At 42.1% G+C, this 27,198-nt stretch overlaps 1 protein-coding gene across 1 annotated transcript in view; it reads right to left on the reverse strand.

Annotated features, from left to right (window-relative positions):
• RHBDF1 (rhomboid 5 homolog 1) overlaps positions 1-27,198 on the reverse strand; it is a 236,502-nt gene that overhangs the window by 100,776 nt on the left and 108,528 nt on the right. Inside the window, exons 3-7 of the mRNA XM_069733937.1 lie at positions 24,813-24,943; positions 11,385-11,598; positions 11,086-11,292; positions 3,886-4,008; positions 3,084-3,250 (exon numbers count right to left, since the gene is read on the reverse strand). Of these exons, the coding sequence (XP_069590038.1) occupies positions 3,084-3,250; positions 3,886-4,008; positions 11,086-11,292; positions 11,385-11,598; positions 24,813-24,943 (842 nt within the window). The remainder of the gene's footprint in view (positions 1-3,083; positions 3,251-3,885; positions 4,009-11,085; positions 11,293-11,384; positions 11,599-24,812; positions 24,944-27,198) is intronic.

A 27,198-nucleotide genomic window follows, 5' to 3' on the forward strand; every position in this document is an offset into this window, starting at 1 on the left:
ACTTTTTAATGATATTCTAATTTTGTGAGAAGCACTTGTATCTTTAACCTCTGGGGTCTTCCCTTCTCCTTTAAAACTTGAAGAAGCCATCTCTTGACACAACCTTTAACGTCCAGCCTTCTCCCCATATCACTTTTCCAGTTTGCCTACATTGAACTTCCCTCCCACCTCTCATTCAAAACACTCTGAAAACCTAATATCCAGTTTCCATCACCACCACTCCACTGAAACTGACCAAACCAGTAACAAATGACTTACTAAATACCAAGACTAAAGGTACCTTCACACTGAGCAACTTTACAGCGAGAACGACAACGATCCGTGACGTTGCAGCGTCCTGGATAGCGATCTCGTTGTGTTTGACACGCAGCAGCGATCAGGATCCTGCTGTGACATCGCTGGTCGTAGCTAGAAGTCCAGAACTTTATTTGGTCGTTAGGTCGGCGTGATTCGTCATGTTTGACAGTAAAAGCAACGATGCCAGCAATGTTTTGACATGGAGCTAACAACCAGCGAGAACGATAAGTACGTCACTGGATCGCTCCTGCATCTTTCTGGTGTTGCCGTGTTTGACGTCTCTATAGCGACCTAAACAGCGACGCTGCAGCGATCGGCTCGTTGTCTATATCGCTGCAGCGTCACTTAACAATATTCTATATTCCTCCATCTAGACCTGTCATCTGCAGTTAGCCATGTGCTCCTACAACAGATTTTTTTCTTCGCTTGACATAAAAATCCTTGGGTCTCTTCATAGCTCACTAAGGCTACGTTCACACTAGCGTTGCGCCGCCCTGCGTCGGCGACGCAACGCGCGACGCACGAAAAAACGTTTTGCGACGCGTGCGTCGTTTTTTGACCAAAATCGGACGCACAGAAAATGCAACTTGTTGCATTTTCTTGCGTCCGACGCTAGCGTCGGAAACGACGCAAGTGTCGAAAAACGCCACCCTAAAAACGCACGCGTCCCCTATGTTAAACATAGGGGTGCGTCGCCGCTGCGTCACCGGCGCAACAGCGACACACATTGGCGGAACGCCAATGTGAACGTAGCCTTACTGCACATTTAGCATCTCCCATTCCTATGTTACCTCCTCATAGCTCTCTGTTGGTGTCCCTCAAGGCTCTGTCCTAGGACCCCTACTATTTGCCATCCTTACCTTAGGTCTAGGACAACTTAAAGTCCCAGATCTTTCATTATCATATATATGCTGATGACACTCAAACCTAACTGTCTGACCCAGATGTCACCTTTCTACATGTCTAAAATCCTAGAAAGTCTAACAGCCATATCCTCCATCTCATCCCACTTTCTAAAACTCAACTTGTCTCCCACATTTGGAGCTTTCGGTTGCAATCTGAAAACTCATCTCTTCAGAAAAGCTTACAGCCTGTAGTAACCCCCCTGCCACCTCACTATCACCGGAGCTACTGTAAACCTCTGACCTAGTGTCTCTTTCCCCTATACCTTGTAGATTGTAAGCCCAAAAGTGCTGGATCTTCTGTCCTTGTGTTCTGTGATGCTGAGTCACTACTAACGGGCAAGATGTGAGACAGAATAGTCAGTAGGCCAGAGGTCAGATACCAGGAGGGTTTGCAGTACAGAGGGGAGATACAAAAGTGTGGTCAGGTAACAGTCCGGGGTCAAATGCCAGGAGGGTACTCCAAAAGCAGAAGGGGAAATCCAAAAGAGTAGTCCCAACAAAATCCAGGGTCATCAGCAAGATCAAAATCAGATACAGAGCAAGCAAACACACCAATCCTAAAGAAAATCTATAACTGACACAGACTACTAGCAGCTAGCCAGCAAAATACCTTGCAAATGATTACCGTAGTTATGAGAGGCACCTGAGGAAACGCCCGCAGACTAAACCAGATTGAGCAGCAGGGCTGTCAATCTAACTGTTGACAAGCCAGCACGCCCCTGGATAACTGGACTGTCACTCACAAAAAAGACAGTCCAGCACACTCCAGATCTCAGAGGGCGGCTGAGCTGTCACTCACAGATTCCTTTGCCACAGTCAATGTAGAAACCGTGACATGTACCATTGTTTTAGTTTGTTTAATTTTATGTATGTTATATGTATGTAACCCTTTCCACATTAACAGCACCATGAAATTAATAGTGCTTTAAAAATAAATAATCATTTTATTTCCCTTTTAATCACTTCTGACAAGAGATGACTTCGCAAGTGCTAAAGGGAATATTCATAGATGGCAAATTTATTACTGATGTTTATATGACTGTCCCATTTATCTGAAATGATCCAACCCATGCTACAGAAACAACTCCAGTATAGCACTGATTGATTTTCAGGGCTAAAAATTTTGGCATTAACTCTGCAATGTTTGAATAGTTGCCTCATGGCGACAGAACTGTTTTATGAACGCTGAAAGTTTGGAAATTATGTTGGTCTGGGGATCAGCTGATTAAAGCGAGTCTTGGCTTTGGAAACAAAGGCAATGATCTGATAACTACATGGGAAATTACACTCAGTAAGGCTAGGGTCACATTGCGTTAGGGCAGTCCGTTTAGCGCATAGCGCTACGGACTGCGGTAACGCAATGTCCCAAAAGGGATCGCGTTAGCCAATCCCGCTAGCGCAGATCCCCGATCTACGCTAGCGAGGAACGGACCACGAACGCTGCAAGCAGCATTCGCGGTCCGTCACTCAAATGACGGCACATCGCTAGAGCACGCCCAATGTGGGCGTGCGCTAGCGATGCGTTCGCCATTACTAGCAATGGCGGCGTTAACGGACTAAGTTACACCGCGTTATGCCGCGGTGTAACGTAGTCCGTTAAATGGGGTCACATAACGCAATGTGACCCTAGCCTAATACAATGGTTCCTGAAGTGGTTACTAAAAGGATGAAATGTAATAGTATATTGTAGTTATCTGAATGAATGATTGTCCATGAAATACAAGGAAGGGCCAGATAAGACAAAGCAAAAGCAATTTAGATCCCAAAAATGGGACTCTCTTCTACAACATCCACTTGAAGATGTCTTTTAAGTTTTTCTCTTTGAAATATATTTACTTGAATAATTACAAATCTATTCTCCATATTCAGATGTTCACCTACAGCATCAAATGACTTTTTTCTAGTTCACTTTTGTCCAAAGCACTTCCTGTACGCTCCACGGTGTCTTCTGCTTTTGTGTTCTGTTCAGCCTCTTTGATGGCAGCCTCTGATGGAGATTCAAACACTTCATCAGGATAACTTGACATATCTTCATGAAGTGCTCCTTCCTGATAAACATACAATAAAGTAAGGACATAGTATGCTAGAAGTCATCATTCATGCTCACATGTCTCAATATCTGGGTCCTGAAACCGGGACAAATTATGATTTCTTTACAATACACTATTGGCTATATTTGCAGTTATTGTAATTATTGATAAATGTATTGTCTATGATACTAAAAAAGTAAAAAAAAATCTCTCCCATAGATCAGAATACTCATTGCTTACAGATTTTACAATCTCCAAGAAAAGCAAATATTATTACTACCTCTTGGAGATGATCAATAATTGTCACATATGTACAATCTAATAAAAAAAAATATACTGTATTTACTCCTGTTTATTCTCAACAGATAGTCTGGTTCTTCTCACTTATGGAAATCTCCAGCTAGAGTTTATCAATATTTATGTGATGGTTTTAAAATAAGAAGATAAATATTTTTTTTTTTAAATTAAGGCTTGCGTATAGACATTTTTAAAGGATGAACACTTTGGTACATACGAACACTTCCACTGTTCTGCTCTATGAATCATGTATCGGCTATAAAATATAGAAATTGGGATTCCTCACCTGCACAACTGCGCACATTACTAAAAATACATTTAAAGATGCAATAAAGTTAAAATGTAATGACTCTCACCCGTGCAAAAAATGATGTATCTAATTCATCTGGAAAGTCCATAGTGTCTTCTTCAAGGAAACTAACTGGGGTAAAGCTTCTTCGTTGTACCCTTCGTAATGTACCTTCTTTTATGGAGCGCCCCTACATTAATTTGAAAGCATAACAGAACTTACTTACATGATAGGAAGTCACCAAACTGGAATTCAACAATGCATTTAGATGGTTATTAAACACTTGCAAACAAAGAGAAGTTTTTCCACCTAAAATATATTTACATACTGATTTACATTCTATAAATACCAAATTAGAAACTGCTTACTTTTACTGCTTTCCACAATCTATAGCTCTGAGTCAAAATCATCTTAGATGTTGACTGGAGGAATGGTATCATTTCACAGACCGATTTCAGGCAGTTAAATGAGGGGCTATCGACTACATACAATAAGTGTGACGCTCGTTTATATTAGCCTGTTTACAGAGACTAATGAATGATGGGGACAAAATGATTGCTTATATGATCAATCTCTCTCAACACAATGTCATGTTATTGGCCGTACATTCCATCATCACAAAGGGGCAAAAATATGCCAATAACAATTATTTTTTTGTCTGGCATAAATGATCTGATCGCCCAAATACTGAGTGGATGTTTGTTTGCAGATTATCTACTAAATGCACCACAAAATTAAACCAATGTGGGCTCTGTTATTTATTACTAGATGGTGGCCCGATTCTAACGCATCGGGTATTCTAGAATATCTATGTAGTTTATTTATGAAGATTTAAGAATAATGCAATGAATACACAGGATTTTCCGGGTAAAATATATACATTATCACTGAAGAGGTGTTTAAATCCGGCACCATTATCACTGATTGGTCACGGCCGGCCGGGCGCAACCAATAAGCAAAGCGGGGTTTAAATCTCAAGCCAATTCGCGGCCGGACTGCGCCTGTTGCTGATTGGTCGCGGGCAGCTGGCGAGACCAATCAGTGACGCAGGATTTCCGTTACAGACAAACAGACAGAATTAGACAATTATATAGTAGATACACGATGCATTAGAATCGGGCCACCATCTAGTATTCATATAAACATTGGTGCTTACATTTATGTTTTAACCCATTGGACACACTGCCATTGTTTTTCTCCTGTCTTTATTTTAAGAGTCAAAACTTTATTAGTAATCTATCACTGTATGACAGCTTGTTTCCTACAGGATGACTTATAGCTTTTTCAAAGACACAATTTATTTTACCATATGATAAACTTAAAAACGGGGAATATTTGTATTCTCTCCCTTACACACTGTCCTCCATGTTCTTCTCTCCCTCACAGACTGTCCTCCATGTTATTCTCTCCCTCACATACTGTCCTCCATGTTATTCTCTCCCTCACAGACTGTCCTCCATGTTATTTTCTCCCTCACACACTGTCCTCAATTTTATTCTCTCCCTCACACACTGTCCTCCATGTTATTCTCTCACAGACTGTCCTTCATGTTATTCTCGCCCTCACAGACTGACCTCCATGTTATTCTCTCCCTCACAGACTGTCCTCCATGTTATTATCTCCCTCACAGACTGTCCTCCATGTTATTCTCTCCCTCACAGACTGTCCTTCATGTTATTCTCGTTCTAGTATATGTATGTAGTTTATTTATGAACGCTGATTGGTCGAGACCGGCCGGGCGCGACCAATCAGCGACGCGGGATTTCGGTTACAGACAAACAGACCCTTAGACAATTATATATATAGATGCTTTACTGACAGTGATGAGCAAGCATGCTCGGATAAGGGGTTTGTCAGCTGCAAGACATGCAGCCACAGCAACATGAGCATAGTCTTCGTTCACGCCGAAAATACTCTATTAGGACATGAGCATGCTTGGATAACACCCTAGGGATATGTGCCGACCATCTGCAAATGGCAGGATTTTGGACACAGCGCATGTAAGTGCTGCCATCTATTGAATGCAGGTGAATCCACATGTGTTCAATGAACAGTGCGGATTCACTGTGTCCAATAGATTGTATGGGTCAAACTGACATGTCTGTCTCCGCGGGTGAGCCACGGGCGTCACAGTAGAAAAAAGTCATCCACAACTGCCAGGAAAATTGTTGGGGATGCCAAGAAAAACCCACAAATAAAATCAGCTGAAATACTGGACTCTCTGAAAAACTAGTGGTGTGGCTGTTTCAAGATGCACAATAAGGAGGCACTTGAAGAAAAACGGGCTGCATGGTCGAGTCCTCAGAGAAAAGCCATTACTGTGCAAATGCCACAAAGTCTTCTGCCTACAATATGCGAAACAGCACAGAGACTAACCTGAAAACTTCCGGAACAAGGTAATTTGGCCACAACCATAAATGTTACATTTGGAGCGGGGGTCAACAAGGCCTATGATAAAAGGAACACCATTCCTACTGTAAAGCATGTTGGTGGATTGGGAGATCTCAAGCGCGCAATTCATGCTAGACAGCACAGGAATTTACTGGAACTGGAGGATTTTTGCCAAGAAGAGTGTGTAACTTTACCATCTACCTATTACTACCACAAAAGTTGTCATTGATGTTAGAGGGAGCAATATACAGTGTTAAGAAATGGGGTATGTGAACTTCTGATCAGGGTCATTTGGATGCTTTGGGTTGTCATTATGATTTAAAAAGAGAAAACACAGTAGTTTGACAATAAATGGCTTCACCCAACCACTATCCATGAGTGGTGAAAAAGTTTTGGTGTTATCATTCATATTCTCTGAAAAAAAGCCAAGAAAGCAAAAATTCTGCCGAGGTATGTAAACCTTTGAGCACAACTGTATATCCAGACTGAGCTGGTATACTGGATTCTATCCAGCCTGTGTGATGAGCACTGGCTCTCAAGAGACTTTGTCAAAATAACTGTTTATTTTCTATTGCTTGCACTGAAGGCTGAATATTTTTATGCTCTGCTTATGGTTGGTTTATGAAGCAGCAATAAACCAGAATGGACATTTAAATGGAAACGCTTCCTGTTTTGCCTCCCAACGCACCCAAGAGAGTAGCATTCCCACAACTAGTGTTAGAATTGCCAGTAGCGTTCCCAGCGAACATGTGTGACTGCTACAGAGGTACTGCATGTCCGGGGTGCAAACGGTCTTACGCCACCAAGCGACATAAGACAAAAAGGAGTCCCTGATTACATATCTGGTGCAAGCCCAGAAGTAGCAACAGATGGCACATCAGGAGAAAAGTAAGCTACTTATGCAAGAGATCCAACAACAGCAGTAGCAATAAGACCAGCACCGACAACAGCTGAAGCAGATCGATTTGCTCACAGGTGCGGTTTATGGCAAGGAGACAGCTCCAACTCCAAGTTGGTTCAATTTTCTTTTTTTTTCCTGGACAGGATTACCACAGGAGATCCTGACCAACCAAGGAACACCTTTTATGAGTAAGGTGATGAGGGAACTGTGTGAGGCCCTGCAAATTACACAACTGAAGACATCAGTATACCATCCCCAGGAAGACAGCCTTGTGGAAAAGTTTAATAAAACATTAAAGAGTATGCTTAAGAAGGCCATAGAAAAGGACGGAAGAGACTGGGATTGTCTCCTACTGTATCTGCTGTTCTCTATCCGGGAAGTTCCGCAGGTTTCTACTGGGTTCTCTCCATTCTTAATTCTGTATGCCGTCATCCGCGGTGTCTCCTTGATATAGTGAAGGGAACCTGGGAAGCCGAAGTCAAGCCCAAAATGGAGCATCATCGAGCACGTCGCTCAGTTGCAGGTCAGGATTGCAAAGGTGATGCCCATTGTAAAAGGACATCTCCTCCAGGCACAAGAAGCTCAAGCTAGGGTCTACAACCGATCAGCCAGAGTGAGGCAGTTTAACCCAGGTAATCGGGTCCTTGTACTAATTCCCACAGTGGAGAGCAAGTTCTTGGCCAAGGGACAAGTGCCTTAGGAAGTGGAGAAAAAGCTTGGAGAAGTGAATTACAAGATTCATCAACTAGGAAAACATAAGCCATACCAGGTCTATCACATCAATCTCATCAAGCTGCGGAAAGACAGAAAGTCCATGTTTACTAGTCAGGCCTGAAGCAAAGGTTGAAGGAGTTGCAAAAGTGGAGAGGCTGTTGAAGGCCCAAAGCCAGCAGTGTCGGGAATTGCTGCAGCAGAAGAGGGACCTGTTCTCAGAATTGCCACGGTAGACAAAGGTAATAGAACACAAGGTTCTGATGGAAACCCATGTGCATGTGAATTTGAAGCCCTATCAAATTCCCGAGGCTCAAAGAGAGCTGATCTTCAAGGACGTTATTTGGATGTTGAATCTCAGAGTCAATGAGAAATCCAAGAGCGGATAGTCTAGCCTGACTGTCATGGTTCCAAAACCCGATGGCAAGTGGAGATTCTGCAATGAATATATTAAGCTGAATGAAATCTCCAAGTTCGACACATATTCGATGCCGTGTGTCGATGAGCTGATTGAGAAACTTGGGCCGGCAAGGTATATATCTACCTTGGATTTAATGAAGGGATATTGGCAAATCCCCATGTCACAAGAAGCCAAGGAGAAGACGGGTTTTTCTACGCCCATCGGATGCCTCCAATACGTCCGGATACCGTTTGGACTGCAGGGATCCCCGGCCACCTTCCAGAGGGCCATTGAATGGATATTCACACCCCATAAGAATTACGCTGCAGCATGCCTGGACATTATTGTAGTCTTCATCCAGGATTGGGGAAGTCATCTGCGAAAGGTCAAGGCGGTGTTTGACGCTCTTAGGAAGGCGGGGGTTTTGATAAATCCCCAAAAATGTGCCATGTGGAAAAAAGAAGCCAAATACCTGGGATATGTAGTAGGTAGAAGCAAGAACAAACCCCAAATCAGTAAAGTTGACGCAATTCAAAACTGGCAGAGACCTCTCTCAAAGAAGCAAGTTAGAGCTAGGACTCATGGGATACTACATTACATTTATCCCAAACGTTACCATGATGGCTGCACACCTGACTGACCTCTTTAAGGGGATGAAATTAGCTATAGCCAAATGGACTGTGGAGGGGTAGACAGCCTTTCAAGAGCTGAAACTTTTTGTTAGGCAACCCCTACATGTGTTGCGGCTGTCGAATAGCCGCGAGACATGCAGCAGCGGAGAGTCAAGCATAGTATTTGAGCATGCCGAAGATACTCTATTAGGACATCAAAGCACGCTTGCTCAACACTATTTACTAATTATCTATCTACCTAAAAAGACAAAATGAGATGCAGTACCAGCTAACCACTGTGTGGGTGCAAAGCTTCCCAGGCAATGTCCAATCCTATAGATACAAGCAAGAGAAAAAGGTTTACACATGAACTGAAACGTTGTCATGTTGGGCGAATAACACCATCATTTTTTGGGAATTGGAGTGCTGCTATTCCATTTTTATATGTTATCCATACACACACACACATACATACATACATATATTGTAAGGTGGATACTGGACGCATGGTTGATAGGAGGTATGTATCACAGAGATGGCTGTCATCTGTGATTTAGTCCTGGAGTATTTCTCTAGTGCACATAGCACTAAGAGGATTGTCTGGTGCTTCTGGGCCAGGTTTTCCGGGCAGCCTGAGAGATGGGTGGGTCTCACTGCTTATATATCCCACACCTCTGGGTGTGGTTAACATGTTAAGATGGAGTTCATTGTTTGACACATGGTCTGTGTGTGGAGGAAGAAGGCCTCCTGTGTGTTATATCCAGACTAAGCTGGTATAATGGACGCTATCCAGCCTGTGTGACCAGGACTGGCTCTCAAGAGACTTTGTCAAAAGAACTGTTAATTTCGTTTTGCCTGCACTGAAGGCTATTTTTGTTTTCCTCAGCTTATGGCTGGTCTATGAAGCAAGAATAAACCAGCATGGACATTTAAATGAAAACGCTTCCTGTTTTGCCTCCCAACACACCCAAGAGAGTAGCATTCCTATGTGTGTATATATATATATGTATATATATATATATATATATATATATATATATATATATATATATACGTACGTACGTACACACAACACATACACACATATGTATTATCTATTTTTTGCTCTGTTTTTTTAAATAATTTTATGGTAATATGCACAATAAAAAATGGCAAATGCGTATTACAGTTTACAAAATTTTGGAATATGAGAGAAAATTGCACAAAATAAAGGAACTGGAAGCTTCGCCTAGTCACTTTAAATTCATGCGGATATATGAACGTATATAAGAAATGCTGGAATATATAACCAAGATGGTATAGTACATTAGGAGAACCATCAAACATGTGCCTTCCATGAGGAAACCTAAAGGACATTCCTTTACCAAAGTCCTATTTTAATTTCAGGCCTCCAGCCTCAAGGTACACAGATCAACTTCAAGTTTTACACTACCACTCAGTGTACCAAAATGTGCAGAATGAAATATGTAAATCCTCTCTGGTTTATTTGATCTATACAAAAGTTTTCCACATTTTAAAGAATTTACTTGCACCTCTATCTCTGTCTTTTTGATTCAAAACAGTATATACAGAACAATAGTTTCCATTGTAATTCTGATATCTGCCATTTTCAGATTTTTGGACCCTAACTACTGATGGAAGAGCCACTGTAAATGAACCATTTTGGGCACACTGGCGCTGCCTGCAGTACCATCATCTGTGGGTCTGGTGAACTAAGATTGCGTGAGCAGGAAAGAGAACTTTTATCATCCAATGTATGTGTATATACTCCCATACCCTATGCCATAAATTGGTGAGGGGATGTTGACATGTTGGAGATTCTGTAATCCGATCTGGGAAGTTAGAGGATGGCCATATAATAAAGCCATAAAAGGTGCTATGCCGCAGTATAAAGTACGCTTGTTATCACTTCATTGTTTATTTATTATTCATTTCCTAACCCTGCCCCAACTGTACAACATCTGTCCTGTAATATCAAGATCCTCTGTCCACCTTGCCCAAGTCCTAGGTAACGTTTTTTGATCCAGTTTAAGAAAGCGGTTTCTCAGACCACTGAGTAATGAGTATATAGATACTCTGCCCACCCTTTCATCCAAGGTGTGTGTCTGTGTCTCCTCACTCTGATCTAGTACTGATCTCTTATAGAACATTATTGATATTTTATCCATTTGATCCATTGTCACTTTTATTCTTATTTTGAAGTATTTTTATTACAATCGGTGTAAAATATATCTAAGACGTAGGAGTAATTACCTTTACAAGTGCAGCTGCTGCCCTAAAACTCATCTTGGCTACGGACTCTTTTTTCCTTCTTCTGGGAAATCGATTGAATCCAGATCTTGAACTTGTAAACGAGCAAAGAGAAGCTGCTCCTGGCGTGATGGGTGTATGTGGCATACTGTAGCCATCGGTATCCTCCACCATTCGGAAAGCACGCCCTCGGGCCAAAGGGTCTATAATCTGCAAATATACAAATAATTAATATACATCAAGTTAAAAGCAAAACCATGAACTGACGGTGTATACAGTCCATTCCTAAAATCAAACAGTACCTTCTGCATATTAAACTGAGTTGGTCCCACATATAGAGGAGGTGGTGTTTCTGTGCTTGTTAAAGATATATTATCTTGGCTTGGAAGGTCCATTTCTCTTATAACCTGTGGTTTTAACTTTCCATACCTCTGGCTACAATGTCTAAGACTTTTCCGTTGCCATTTCTGAGTGGTGTCACTGTCTTTACTTACACCAAACCAATCAGCAGTACCCCTGCAAAAAAAGAAAGTACGGTAATTAGTTATGTTAGGCTACGTTCAGACTAGCGTTGCGCGCCGCTGCGTCGGCGACGCAACGCACGACGCACACAAAAACGCGGCAAAACGCACGCAAAAACGCTGCGTTTTGCGACGCGTGCGTCGTTTTTTGCCGAAAATCGGACGCAAGAAAAATGCAACTTGCTGCGTTTTCTTGGTCCGACGCTAGCGGCAAAAAAGACGCAAGTGTTGCAAAACGCAACACACAAAAACGCATGCGTCCCCCATGTTAAACATAGGGGCGCATGACGCGTGCGTCGCCGCTGCGTCGCCCGACGCTAAGGCGACGCACACTAGCAGAACGCTAGTGTGAACGTAGCCTTAGTTATAGTAACAATGGAAGTAATAAGTAAGCTACTTGTGATGTCCTCCATAACAGTGATTACAAATATCTCACAGTACATCAATACTAATGGTCAGGCAAAAAAAAAAATCCACTGGTTACAGAGTTGCAGTAAAGAAAATCCATACTTGTCAGTAAAAGTCATAGAGTAAACCCAATATCCTTCCATCTCATTGACTCCAGCTATTATTAAATCTGGCTGTCAAAAACAATAAAAATATGCATGTTTTCAATCATATTAGTAGCAATGACAGGTAACAACACACTTTCTAAATGGATTTGAAGGGGACTGAAGATTTAGTCAAACCCGATTTACAAGCCAAAACAGCATTTCAAGTAAAAAAAAAAAATCTCTTGATCAGAACCTGTTAACATTGCAGTCTCAGGATGTGTGCCTGCAACTTTTTAGAAATCATATCTAGAAATCATATAGTAAGGGATTAAATAAACCTTTTACATTAATTATTGTGAATCAAGAACCTTTTAAAATGTTCTAGTTTATTTTCTAATCTTTGCTCTGAAAATGTGTACTTACTTGGCACATGTGTTATCCAAATGAAATTCACTTTTAACTAATGTGAGTTATTTTTAGTATCCTAGTTAATAAAGTTTTGGAGTTATAAATTTGGTGTCAGATGTAATTATCAAGTTTCCTCTAGAACAGTGGTGGTGAACCGAGGGCACGCAGAGCCCTCCCTGTGGGCACGCAGAGCCCTCCCTGTGGGCACGCAGAGCCCTCCCTGTGGGCACGTGACGCCAGCCCCTACTTCAGCTGGATCTGCATCCTTGGACACACATCCAACTAAAGTGTATAGCAGCACATGAACTTGCCGGGTCTGTGCGCAACAAAACACGCTGCTGGCAAATCAGAGGCCAGCAGCTATAGTTGGCGTACACGTGATTGGCCAGTGATATCATGTGACCCGTCACTTGAACGCTGATATAAGCTGCTGGATTCAGAAGGTGGTGCGGCAGGGAGAGGAAGGAAGGCGAGTAAGAGCGTTTATTGTGTTTAGTTCCTATGCATTGAATAACAGCAGCGAAGGCAGGATGGGGGATTATACTAGGATGGGGGCATAAATCCCAAGATGGGGGGCATATACCATTAAGGGGGGGCATACACCAGTATGTGGAATGATATACATGGATTGGGGGAGAAAATACAAGGAAGGAGGATTATATACAAGGATGCGGGAGCATATACAAGGATGGAGGAGCATATACATAGATTGGGGAGCATAAACAAGGATGGGGGGGCATATACAAGGATGGTGGAGCATATACAAGGATGGGGGGCATATACAAGGATGAGGGCATATACAAGGATAGGGGGCATATACAAGAAGTATGGGGGAGTATATACACCACATGAACAGGGGACACATGATTGGGGGCACATATGCAATCATGGTGGAGCGTATGCATGGATGATGGAGCATAATCAAGGGGCTAATGACAACCAAGGGGCTAATTAACAAAAGTGTAGGTACAAAGATGAAGAAATTATTAACGCTTCTGTGTTACAAATAGGACTTAGAAAAAAATAGTGCAGCAATAGTAAATACATATTCGCAAATCATTGCAAACCATAGACTATACCACTGATATACGGTAATCTACATGTTACAACAGTCAGTATATACATGTATACTTCAGTAAATTATTCTTTTTCCTATTCTCAGGACCTTCATAATGGCATTTAGATCACAGTCATGTGCTGTCTGATCTAGGCCAAATGCCAGATGCTGAAATTCCTGAATGGTGATTACTTGCTGCAGCTATAATATGCAGAAGAACGCCAAACATACTAAACTTCTTTTTCATACACTGTCAGTAGTAAGAAAAAAAAAGTGTGTCCATCATATGTTATCATCTAGGAATGATTTATTTTACAGACTATCATCTGACAGGTCTTCACAACAAGCATTGTAACCACAAACATCAGTTTTGACAGATCTTGTTGAAGACAGATTTGTTTGCCAATTCAGGTTAACACAGTGCACAAGGCGCCACTTAAAGGGGACCTGTCACCCGGTCAAAAGTGTCCAGTTTTTTATCTTAGGCCGGCGTCACACTGGCGTATTGCATCCCATGCGAGAGCATCGGATGCGATATGCTAATGACATTCGGCTCCTGCTCGCAGCAGAGCAGGAGCCGAGTGTCGTGCGTCTGTGCTCCGATTCTCTCGCAAAGAGAGGATCGGAGCACAGCTGCGAAGGAGGTGGAGAAATGAATTTCTCCATCTCCTCCATTGCTGGGGTCTACTTATAATGCATATCACTCGGATGATATCCGAGTGGTGTGCGCTGTCTCACTCGCACCCATAGGCTTATATGGGTGTGAGCGAGCCGAGAGTTTTCCTCGGTCCGAGACAATCGCAGCATGCTGCGATTGTCTCGGACTGAGGAAAACGGCCGACAAAAAGTCGGCTGGTGGGAGCGGCCCCATAGCTTAAAATTGGTCCGAGTGCCGTTTAAAACGCCAGTGTGACGTCGGCCTTATATTATTCCCGCTAAGCCCCTGGATACATATATCTCTGGAACTATTTAGAAGATATATATACAGTTGTGGCCAAAAGTATTGACATCCCTGCAATTCTGTCAGATAATACTCAGTTTCTTCCTGATAATGATTGCAAACACAAATTCTTTGGTATTACTATCTTCCTTTAATTTGTCTTACATGAAAAAACACAAAAAGAATTGTCCTAAAGCCAAATTGGATATAATTCCACACCAAACATAAAAAAGGGGGTGGACAAAAGAATTGGCACTGTTCGAAAAATCATGTGATGCTTCTCTAATTTGTGTAATTAACAGCACCTGCAACTTACCTGTGGCAACTAACAGGTGTTGGCAATAACTAAATCACACTTGCAGCCAGTTGACATGGATTAAAGTTGACTCAACCTCTGTCCTGTGTCCTTGTGTGTACCACATTGAGCATGGAGAAAAGAAAGAAGACCAAAGAACTGTCTGAGGACTTGAGAAACCAAATTGTGAGGAAGCACGAGCAATCTCAAGGCTACAAGTCCATCTCCAAAGACCTGAATGTTCGTGTGTCTACCGTGCGCAGTGTCATCAAGACGTTTAAAGCCCATGGCACTGTGTTTAACCTCCCTAGATGTGGACAGAAAAGAAAAATTGACAGATTTCAACGCAAGATTGTGCGGATGTTGGATAAAGAACCTCGACTAACATCTAAACAAGTTCAAGCTGCCCTGCAGTCCGAGGGTACAACAGTGTCAACCCGTACTATCCGTCGGTGTCTGAATGAAAAAGGACTGTATGGTGGGAGACCCAGGAAGATCCCACTTCTTACCCCCGAGACATAAAAAAGCCAGGCTGGAGTTTGCCAAAACTTACCTGAAAAAGCCTAAAATGTTTTGGAAGAATGTTCTCTGGTCAGATGAGATAAAAGTAGAGCTTTTTGGGCAAAGGCATCAACATAGAGTTTACAGGAGAAAAAAAGAGGCATTCAAAGAAAAGAACACGGTCCCTACAGTCAAACATGGCGGAGGTTCCCTGATGTTTTGGGGTTGCTTTGCTGCCTCTGGCACTGGACTGCTTGACCGTGTGCATGGCATAATGAAGTCTGAAGACTACCAACATATTTTGCAGCATAATTTAGGGCCTAATGTGAGAAAGCTGGGTCTCCCTCAGAGGTCATGGGTCTTCCAGCAGGACAATGACCCAAAACACACTTCAAAACGCACTAGAAAATGGTTTGAGAGAAAGCACTGGAGACTTCTAAGGTGGCCAGCAATGAGTCCAGACCTGAATCCCATAGAACACCTGTGGAGAGATCTAAAATGGCAGTTTGGAGAAGGCACCCTTCAAATATCAGTGACCTGGAGCAGATTGCCAAAGAAGAATGGTCTAAAATTCCAGCAGAGCATTGTAAGAAACTCATTGATGGTTACCAGAAGCGGTTGGTCGCAGTTATTTTGGCTAAAGGTTGTGCAACCAAGTATTAGGCTGAGGGTGCCAATACTTTTGTCTGGCCCATTTTTGTGTGAAATGATCAATGTTTTGCTTTTTGCTTCATTCTCTTTTGTGTTTTTTCATTTAAGACAAATTAAATGAAGATAATAATACCAAAGAATTTGTGATTGCAATCATTTTCAGGAAGAAACTGAGTATTATCTGACAGGATTGCAGGGGTGTCAATACTTTTGGCCACAACTGTATACATTATATATATACACACACACACGTATATGTGTATGTGTGTATATATATATATATATATATATATATATATATATATATATATATATATATATATATATATATATATATATATATATATATATATATATTTTTTTTTTTTTTTTTTTTCTAAATAGTTCCAGAGATATGGGTCTTTTAATATTTTGCTTATCCTTTTGATCTTTAGAAAAGGGGTGTGGCTCACAGGATTCTCTGGAGGCGTGCCTTTAGGTTGTTCAGCATAATGATCTCGTGAGTGAGCCACACCCCTTTGGTAAGGAGCATAAAAATTTTTACTAAATAAACAGGCAGATGTCTCTGGAAATGCAAGGTGGATTAAAAAAACAAACAAAAAAAAACACAGGAAGTCACATACTTATGGAAGCAGCAGGAATAAAATAGCACAGACTGACCATGGTGGACACGGTGACAGGTTCTCTTTAAGGGCAAATTGGACTAATATAAGGGGAACTTTAATTCTATTCTAATATATTGTCAGACAGCTGGTTGTCTTCATTGTGGGGCTTCATGTACCTGATCTCCTCTTCTAGACACAGCAGTATGTGAGGGCCGCTGCTGCAGCCAGTTGCCTTACAGCCAAAAATCATGCACAATGTCAACTATATGAGAAGTTTAATAATGATAATCTACCAAGACAAAGGGAGAAGAACGCTTCAATTATTTCTCACAATTTTGAATGGAAAGTCTTTCTGTAATTGCTATACTTAGTTTTACTTTAAACTATCTAGGGCAGGAGTGGGGAACCTTTTTTTCTGCTGGGAGCCATTAGAACAGAGGTTGCCAACATTTCTAACCTTGAGAGCCACATTCAGCTCTGAGAGAGGGTCGCGTGCCACATCCAGTCTCGAAATAGGGTCGCGAGCCACATTCAGCACTTGCTCCCCTCACAATAGTGGCAACCAAAGCCCCCATTACAAGCATAATGGTAACCAAAGCTTTTCCACAAAAATCAATCACCCCAAAGCAGTATACAAAGCAGTCTACTGAAAGGGGGTATTGTGGGAACCCCTGGATCTTTGTATTCTCCTATAAAGGACTTCCAAGACACTATCACATCCAGCTTCAAGCACCTCCTCTGAGAGGTGGTGTCATCTTGTCTCCAGCGTACCATACTTAAATCATCTCAAAACCCCCAAGACCAGTATATGTGCATCCAGATCTGCTCTTCTGTGCAGGGCTACTCACAAAATTCACCATTTTCAGATGTGCTCTTCATACTTGTTTGCTAGAACTGGAGCTAATGCACCAAGCTGACAGACAGCCGCGAGCCACAATTCATGGGACCGCGAGCCACATGTGGCTCCCGAGCTACAGGTTAGGGACCCCTGCTTTAGAATATTTATACCATCATTCCCAGGCCATAAATTATCAACTTGAAGTTTATTCCCCTATATTTAAATAAACAATTAACTGCCCCCTAATGTGATGTCTGGAGCTGCTTCTCTTTGGTGAGACGTGTGATGTTAGGTTGTAGTGAGGATGTTACTACTCGCAGCTGCTTTTCCAGGTTTGCGTTGGTCTGGAGTCAAATCTTTGTGTTGAATTTTATGCTAAGCGCCTCAATTTTTTTCCTACTATTCAAAAGCCGTATTGCTATTCATATTTCATATATTTCACATTGAGATGCCTTAGCATAATAGAGTGCAACCTTTTTTTGTATATTGTACATGGAGGTAGCTCCTCCTGGTATGCACCTATTCACACTAGTCTGGATGTGCCAGTCAGTTTTTGTCATTTGAATTTTGAAAAGAACTCGCAGCAGTAAGTTCTGAATACAGAAGGGGCTGGAGGCATATATACATCACCAGGGGGGCTGGAGGCATATATACATCACCAGGGGGGCTGGAGGCATATATACATCACCGGAGGGGCTGGGGGCATAATATACATCACTGAAGGGGCTGAGGGCATAATATACATCACTGAAGGAGCTGGGGGCATAATATACATCACTGAAGGGGCTGAGGGCATAATATACATCACTGAAGGAGCTGGGGGCATAATATACATCACTGAAGGGGCTGGGGGCATATATACATCAACGGAAGGGCTGGAGGCATATATACATCACCGGAGGGGCTGGGGGCATATATACAACACTGGAGGGGCTGGGGGCATATATATGCATCACTGGAGGGGCTGGGGGCATATATACATCACCGGAGGGGCTGGGGCATATATACATTACTGGAGAGGCTGGAGGTACTGTATATATACACACCTGGCTGGGGGCATTATATACATCGCTGGAGGCATATATACATCACTGGAGGGGCTGGGGCATATATATATATATATATATATATATATCTCACAGGAGGGGCTGGGGCATATAAACATAAAAAAAACCATAAGAGGAAAGACCTCCACTATTCTAAACAAAAAAAACACCAGTATACAGGCAAAAATGCTTACCTGTTCAAGGCCTCCAACAATTGCACTAACCAGGGTGCAGCGGACCCAAGTTAAGATGGCAAATACACAGGTGCAATAATACCGATAATGCAGCCACCCTACAATCAGGAATTGGCCGCTTGGTGCACCTGTGCAAAGATATAGTCTGTATGTGGCGTGTTCACACAGGAATGCAAAGTATATGGCTCAAAGCCTATTAATGACGCCATATAGCGGGCATCCTGTGTGAACAGAGGCCACAGTGTACAGAGCCATCTAGGGCCCAGCCGCACCCTGGAAAAAATATACAGTGCACCAAAAACATAACAATGTTTGCAAGGTATTGGTCGATATTATGGCCCCGAATTTAAGCTGCCAACCCACGTCAAGGGTCCTTACATATTGGCAGTCCTAATCTAAAAAAACACCATAAGAGGAAAGACCTCCACTATTCTAAACAAAAAAAACACCAGTATACAGGCAAAAATTGCCTGTATACTGGTGTTTTTTTGGCATATAAACATAACAGGAGGGGCTGGGGGCATATATACATCACAGAATGGGCTGGGGGCATATAGACATCACTGGAGGGGTGAAATATAGACATCACAGGACGAGCTGTGGACATATAGACATCACAAGATGGGCTAGGGGTATTTAAACATCACAGGAGTGGCTGGGGCTGCTGTTGTCATCATTAGTGGGACTGGAGCGCTGAGCGGTGTCTTCAGTGCACGCTCCTCAGCATTCTGTACTGAGCGCTGTGTGCACAAGCTCACAGAATGAGGAACAATTAAACGGCTCACATCAGGCAAAACGCGGCCACCGGCCCTAGCACGATCAGGAGTTCTCAATCCCTGATCTTGGGGGACTTGACAAACAAAATGATTATCCAAACCAAATTCCTCTTTAATTAAAGGAGAAATCTTATGAAATGATCATCAGATATTTAAAAATATTGGCAAACAAACTAATGGCGCATTGCTTTGCTTGTAAAATGTTGTTTGAGAGCACTCTAGATGGACCTTTTATTTTGGAAATGATGCTGATGTGCAGTGACAGACTTCACCAATACTATGTTCTCACATGTCAAAAGATAATTTGCACTCATTTTCTACCACTAAAGATTTCACTTTATCAACGTGATGTAGAAAAAAAAATTATATTGTGGCACAGTGTTTGATGGAAATACTTTTATACCAAAAAATGACAAAAGTATTCTAGGTGTTATAATTCTTCTTGATAGCCAATAAAAGTATGTTAGCAATCTTTCAGCGCACACAGGCTCCTTCTTCATTTTGTAAACCAACCTGAAGATTGAGCCTCTGTGTAAATATAATTCTCCTGGTTAGCCAATAAAAGTATCACTCCTAGAATACTTTTTAATTTTTGTGCCTAAAAGTGTTTACATCGACTTCCCCAGCATAAAATGAAATATTTCAGAGCTAATAGAGACATCAGAAAGAATGAGAAAAATCACAAAATTACTGTGGGTGGAGAAGTAACTCAATTATGTGATAATCATATGAAACAATCTGCTGCATCAGGGAAAGACGTATTCAAGAATAATTACTAAATGCAATTCATAGATAAATCAAAAGGATCATCCAAATCCTATTATAGCTAAAGAATACTGGAGCCAAATGACGAATGAAAGGAGTGACAAATCAGTACTAAGGAAGAAAATGACTATATAATAATATAACGTATTAAAGAAACACTCCCACACAAATTTTATTCAATAAGATCTTCTACATAAAAATATATAATATAGTGCTGATGCATTAAAATACTTAACGATCGCTGTCTTCCCCGGTTTTTGGTCCTTTTCTGGATCATGTGAGCTCAAATCAGACTTGTCGGATCACACAGGATTATGTGAGGACCAGAAGTCACTTTCTCAATGCAACTTTGAGGCACCTTAAACGTACACTGAGGGCAGTAGCACCAACCTTCACAATGGTCCTTGCATGAACCAGCAAAGCTGAGGAGCAGCCACGTGGGACCAGAACAACTCTAGAAACTGGAGAAGACGGCGATTGGTAAGTATTTTAATGCACTTACATATCATTACATACACATGCAGAAAGGATTATGGAATAAACATTTTGGTGGGAATGCTTATATTTAGTTAAATTAACTCTAAGGCCGGGATCACACATACGCAAGATATGGCTGAATCTCGCAGGTGAAAACCCAGCTCTGGCACTCCAGAGCGGAGCGTGCAGCTCCATGTATTGCTGTGCGGCTGCACACTCCGCTCCAGAGTGCTGGCGCCAGAGCTGGGTTTTCACCTGCGAGACTTGGCCGTATATCTCGCGTTTGTGTGATCCCGGCCTAATACGCACACAGTATCTTCACTGGAGAGGAGGTCCCCCACCCTTCCAAATAATGACTGGGAAAACTAAAAAAATTAGAACCGTTATTGTGATGTGTTCTAAATAGTTGCCTAAAATTTGGTGGGCCACAAAGAATTTTTAAAGAAAAAAACGTTTCGGTCACACAAAAGGACCTTCGTCAGTAACGTGTACTACACAGCGGTGGACACCGCGATGCCAACCGACATTAAAGGTACCTTCACACTCAGCGATGCTGCAGCGATACCGACAACAATGTCGATCGCTGCAGCGTCGCTGTTTGGTCGCTGGAGAGCTGTCACACAGACAGCTCTCCAGCGACCAACGATGCCGGTAACCAGGGTAAACATCCGGTTACTAAGCGCAGGGCCGCGCTTAGTAACCCGATGTTTACCCTGGTTACCATCGTAAAAGTAAAAAAAACAAACACTACATACTTACCTTCCGCTGTCTGTCAGCGGCGCTGTGCTTTCCTGCACTGACTGTGAGCACAGCGGCCGGAAAGCAGAGCGGGGACGTCACTGCTCTGCTTTCCGGCTGGCCGGCGCTCACAGCCAGTGCAGGAAAGCAGAGCGCCGGGGACAGACAGCGAAGGTAAGTATGTAGTGTTTGTTTTTTTTACTTTTACGATGGTAACCAGGGTAAACATCGGGTTACTAAGCGCGGCCCTGCGCTTAGTAACCCGATGTTTACCCTGGTTACCAGTGAAGACATCGCTGAATCGGCGTCACACACGCCGATTCAGCGATGTCTGCAGGGAGTCCAGCGATGAAATAAAGTGCTGGACTTTCTGCAGCGACCAACGACATAACAGCAGGATCCTGATCGCTGCTGCCTGTCAAACTGAACGATATCACTAGCCAGGACGCTGCAACGTCACGGATCGCTAGCGATATCGTTCAGTGTGACGGTACCTTTAGGCTGTACAGTCTCTCTTCTCTTAAAAACCAGCATTGCATTCAAGGCATTACTGGCAGCCTTTATAGCCACTAGCACTCATCTTCTATCCCAGTAAACGTTACTGACAAAGGTCCTTTTGTGTGACCGAAACGTTTTTTTCTTGGGATACAATAAATTACCCATTTCTTCTCATCACAAAGTTGAGTGCCGAGTTTTGTATTTACTTATCATAACGGTTTGGGAACCTACCCGTGCACCTTCCTAGGTTGTGCATACGTTGATCTATTACAAAGAATTCTTCAGACTTAGAAATATAATGCAATAATGCTAGTATACTGCATTGTGGCACCTTGAATGTTTAGAAATGGCCATAGAGGCAATTGTTAACTTCACTTAATGCACATTTAGATAGGAATTTAATTATAGGCACATATAAACAATTTGGTGATTGTCCAATGAATGATCAAAACGCTTGATCTTAGATGGTTGTGAACCCCTGCACTGAATAGGGGTAACAGAAATAAGCCCCCTGTGATCATATATTTATCACTTATCCCATGGGAAGAACCCTTTAATAAATAAATATATATACATATATATATATTTTTTTTACTAATGTTGTTTATTCTACAATAATATTATTTATTAAGGATGAAACTTTAAGCCTGTTTAATTGGTTGAGCGGAAGCTCAGCCCTTGGGTCTAACTGATAAAAGAAAATTAATAACACAGTTACAAAACTAAATCTGCAATCTGTACAACAGTAATTATGTTTTTTCTACTCTAGCAAACTTTCTCTACTTACCCCTGTATGACCAAATGTGCTTTCTATCTTTAATTGAAACACTTAAGAAATCAGTAAACATGCAAGAAAGTTAACTCACGCCAAGCCCAATATTCATTAGCCATGTTAGCCATTAGATCTACCAGGATATCTTTATACGGTTTGACATTTTCCTCCAACAAAAAACCTCAATCAAGCGTCATGCAGAATTGAGAACTCTACATGCACTTCGAAAACTACCTGCAAAAAAATGTAGAGAGCGTTTGACGTTTCCTATAATATATAGGTCTCCTGCGAGCCAGATGCCCCTTAACTGGCATAGTACTGATTCTGTCAAATGTGACATGCTTCCTTCCAGGAAAAATACAAGAGAAAGATTTGTGAATATACCACAATGCGAACTTATAATGATGAATCATGCAGTAAATCCTGAGCCACTAATATCTGAGAATAAAAATGTACTGAGTGTTCTATATGAACGAGTGCAATGTGCCTCTGAAATCACACCTGGGACATATAAACTGGATGTGGGGTTCTTGTAGATGGCAGAATTTAGCCCTTACCTCAGTTATAACTGATGAGAATTGCCGTATTGCAGCTCAGTTTTCAATTGATCTGCAATGGGGTGTTAGAGATACCTAGGGCTATAGAAATCCAACAAAAGATAAAGAGGTTACGTATTCGCCACCTAAAAGACAGTCAGGCCTCCATGCACTGCAGTGTAGGCTCCATGCACTGTGCTCTGCATGTCAGGTTCCCGTACACATCAGACTAATGTCGGAAGAACCCGCCGATATCCACGGGTACTGCGAACACTCTAATGTGTATGGGGACGGGACCCGCCTAATTATCGGGGAGGTGTCGATCATGCATGCCAATCGTACTGTTCTCCGGGAGATGGCTCATCTGCTGACCTGTCAGATCACGGCTTTGTCACAGAGAACACTTGACCAAATGAGCGCCCCTGTGTATGGGAGAGTGGGCTGGAGCATTGTTCCGCCGCCGGCCATCTTATGTGTAGGGGAGGCACGTAAAGACGTGTAGATTTCTGCCCATAATGAATATCAATAACAATCTATAAACAATTGGCAAATCCCTATACAGTATAACTGTTCTGCATCTACAGCTCCTGCGCAGACTGATTTTTAGCAATGAGGTCTGAATCTGCAGGCATACGCCCTTTCATCAGTCCCTAAGAAGTAGGGATCCGTCTTTACATGTGTCTGTTACTAAGAGATATATACGTCTGTGCAGGAGCTATATACACAAAATGTCATGTTCGATGCCCTGCAGGTTGCCATGGTATTTATTATATTTTTTTACAATGGATCTAATCGAAGTCTTCATCAGATATGTATTTCTAATCTATATAAAGCAGAAAATCTGTGTGTGGTGGCCCGCTGAACACAAAACCATATTTTTCACCCGATTTGAGTGAAATTTTGGTCCAACACCAGACTAAAAATACTGCAAACATTAAAACTCGAAATCTCCCCCACTTTATGAAATTCGGCCTTCTGAATTTAGACTCTATAGAAGTAAAGGAGACAATGGGTGTCTGTGTGTTGACAGTTGACAGTTTTTGCCCAGTCTTCTAGAATTAAAGCGACAGCGCCCAAAGAGTCGCTCTTAAAAGGGGCAGCAACCATACAGTTGTTAATGTGGGGCAACCTAATAAGTTGCTCGAAAATCTGTAATTCCAGCTGTAGCAGAAGTTACTGGGGGCTCATTTATGAGAATTGCCTCAGAGTAAGAGCGCTCTGGTTGCCTATAGCAACCAGAGTGCAGCTTTCAGCATTGAAGCTGCTGAGGTAAAGTGAAAGCTGAGCTCTGATTGGTTACTATGGACAACTAGACCAGTCTGACTGTGAGGTAGTCACACATTTTCTGATTTATGACAAATTTGTAATAATAAACAGCTGTTAACTCCAAACTAACAAGAAAGAAGAGATGAAAAAACAAATTTTAAACGCTCAAGATGTCAACTTCAGGGTGAAACTGAAAATGTAACCTTAGCAAGCAATGTAACATATCGTTTTCAGCGAGCCGTGGGTATTTTGCTACTTGTTTAAATAAAATCGAATATATATAGCAATATTATCTTGGACTATAGTACATGATTCTATAAAACAGTAGCATTAAGTATCAGTCCATTCTTACCTTTTTATGGTCTGGGTAATTGAGGTCTGTCGTTGTAAAATTGGCCGCTTTGGGTCATTAGGAGGTGAAGGGATTCTCGTATTCTCAACTGGCATACTCACACTTCGTAAAAATGTCTGCCGCTTTATGGGCTGAAAGGAGAAAAAGATTTATTATCACTGAGGCCGAATATACTGATCTGTAGGACATATTGTGGGCAGCAAATGATTACATTATATATTGTATATTATTGAGTTCTCCTAAGGTAAAGCCATTCACACATCTAACCATTCTGCATGACTTATAACAATGACGAATATAAATCTGTACGAAGAGAGAAAACTGCTCTGTTCAGAAAACTCTCAAGGGCAGAACTACTGTACATGACTGGAAATTGTGTAACTGTTTAACTGTTACCATCGCATAGTCCGGAAAGGCTGACACAGGCGCTGTCACACTCTAAGGCTATATGCACACGATCAGGAATTGGCAGCCCTTTGGATGCTGTGTACATCCGCTGCGTCCAAAGCGCTGCCGTCTATTGAACGCAGGTGATTCCGCATGTGTTCACTGAACCGTGCAGATTCACTGCGTCCAATACATTGTACGGGCGGCATTTATCTTATGGAGGCTTGCGTCTCCGCAAGATGTATAGACATGCTGCAGTCTGGGAAGACGCGCCACATGTCCGTCTCTGCTGGTGCGCCATGGACATCTCTGGACGTATAGTGGACATGGGATTTCTTAAAATCCCATCCACTATGCTGTAACATCTGGATGCTGTGGGTTGGATGCTGCACAAGTACACCATGACCAACCCGCAGTATTTACTGATCATGTAAACATACCCTAACAGCAATGTGTGCTTTAAAGGGGGAGTTCAAGATAAAAAAAATATATCTGAATAGAAAAAGATGTGGTAGAAGAATCAATAATATGTCACCTAATTTAGGCTCCATACACACTGCATTCAAGCCTTCCATCAGACATGTATACTTAGAACACAGGTGACAGATGTCATCACTCATCGTCTACAGTTGGTACAAAAAAAAAATCTGCAAGTCCCATTCCATCGGACATAACAGCGGTCTGTGGTTGCTGAAATGGGAGAGGTAGTACCGCCTCTTGGGCTTCTTTCACACTTCCGTCGTTTGGCCAACGCCGCAATGCGTCGTTTTGGAGAAAAAACGCATCCTGCAAAGTTGCCCGCAGGATGCGTTTTTTCTCCATAGACTTGCGTTAGCGACGCATTGCGACATATGGCCATACGTTGAATGCGTCATCCACTGGATGTGTTGGGTTTTGGCGGACTGTCGTCTCGGAAAAACGTTCAAGGGAACGTTTTTCCGTACGTCACATCCAGTGTTTCACACTGCGCATGCCCAGCAGGAAATATCGCTCTCACGATCTTTCCTGCTCGGCAACGCAGACGGAAATGTGAAAGCAAACACTTCCGTCGCTACCTCGCGCCGACGCTTCGTGAGGGCCCCGTTCCGACGGAAGTGTGAAAGAAGCCTAAGCTGATGGCGTCCATGCCTCATCTTTTGATTAACCGGCCTGGTGTGTCATGGCATATGTGTCACGCCGCAACAATGAATACATTTGTACCAACTCTACTAGTGACCTATCGCTAAAATAAAATACTACATAGTAAATCTATTTTTTTGGTAGTGATCCTCTTCCTACAAAAGGGCAGCCTGGTAAATCCCCAAATGCTGGCAGTCTGTTAGAAGTTGTGCAGTAATGACCTTCTGACTGGTGTCATCGGGGATGGTAGTATGGTGACCACTGTGTGGATAACAGTCAAAAAAAGCAGGACAACTAATAGGACAGTGGGAATGGGGCAGTAGAGTTGGGGCATTGGGAGATTTACCAGGTGCCCATAAAAATGTAAAAATTACTGATCTACTTTGTCAAATCATCTATGCAGCCATTTTTTTTTTTCTAAAAATCCTTGACAATCACTTTAACAATCTAATGTTACATTCCATAGGAGAAATGAAGCCGCAGATAAAATATTGGAGCTAAGAAAAATAGTAATGAGAATGTAACAGACCTCAAACAGTTGGTCTTCTTACTGTTACTGTATCCATAAAATCAATACAAATCTGACAGCAAAACCATACTCTAAAATGCCAACCTGGAGTTTATCAAAAGAAAGAAGTCTAGTGCATTCTACAAAAAAAACATCAATTATCATCTCTGTTAATCGTTTACGAACATCATTCACAATAACCACTTAGTGAAACAGAATAACAAGCATGGTTCATGACGATCACTGGCCCACATTAACAGCCGAAGGTGGAACCATGTTACAATCCTTCAGTAGCCTTCTAAGCCATTCTTCCTCCAATAGCGATTGTCATTATGACCACTATAACATATATTATTAATAATATTATAATAC

The sequence above is a fragment of the Ranitomeya imitator genome, chromosome 7, assembly GCF_032444005.1.
Source record: "Ranitomeya imitator isolate aRanImi1 chromosome 7, aRanImi1.pri, whole genome shotgun sequence".
NCBI lineage: Eukaryota > Metazoa > Chordata > Amphibia > Anura > Dendrobatidae > Ranitomeya > Ranitomeya imitator.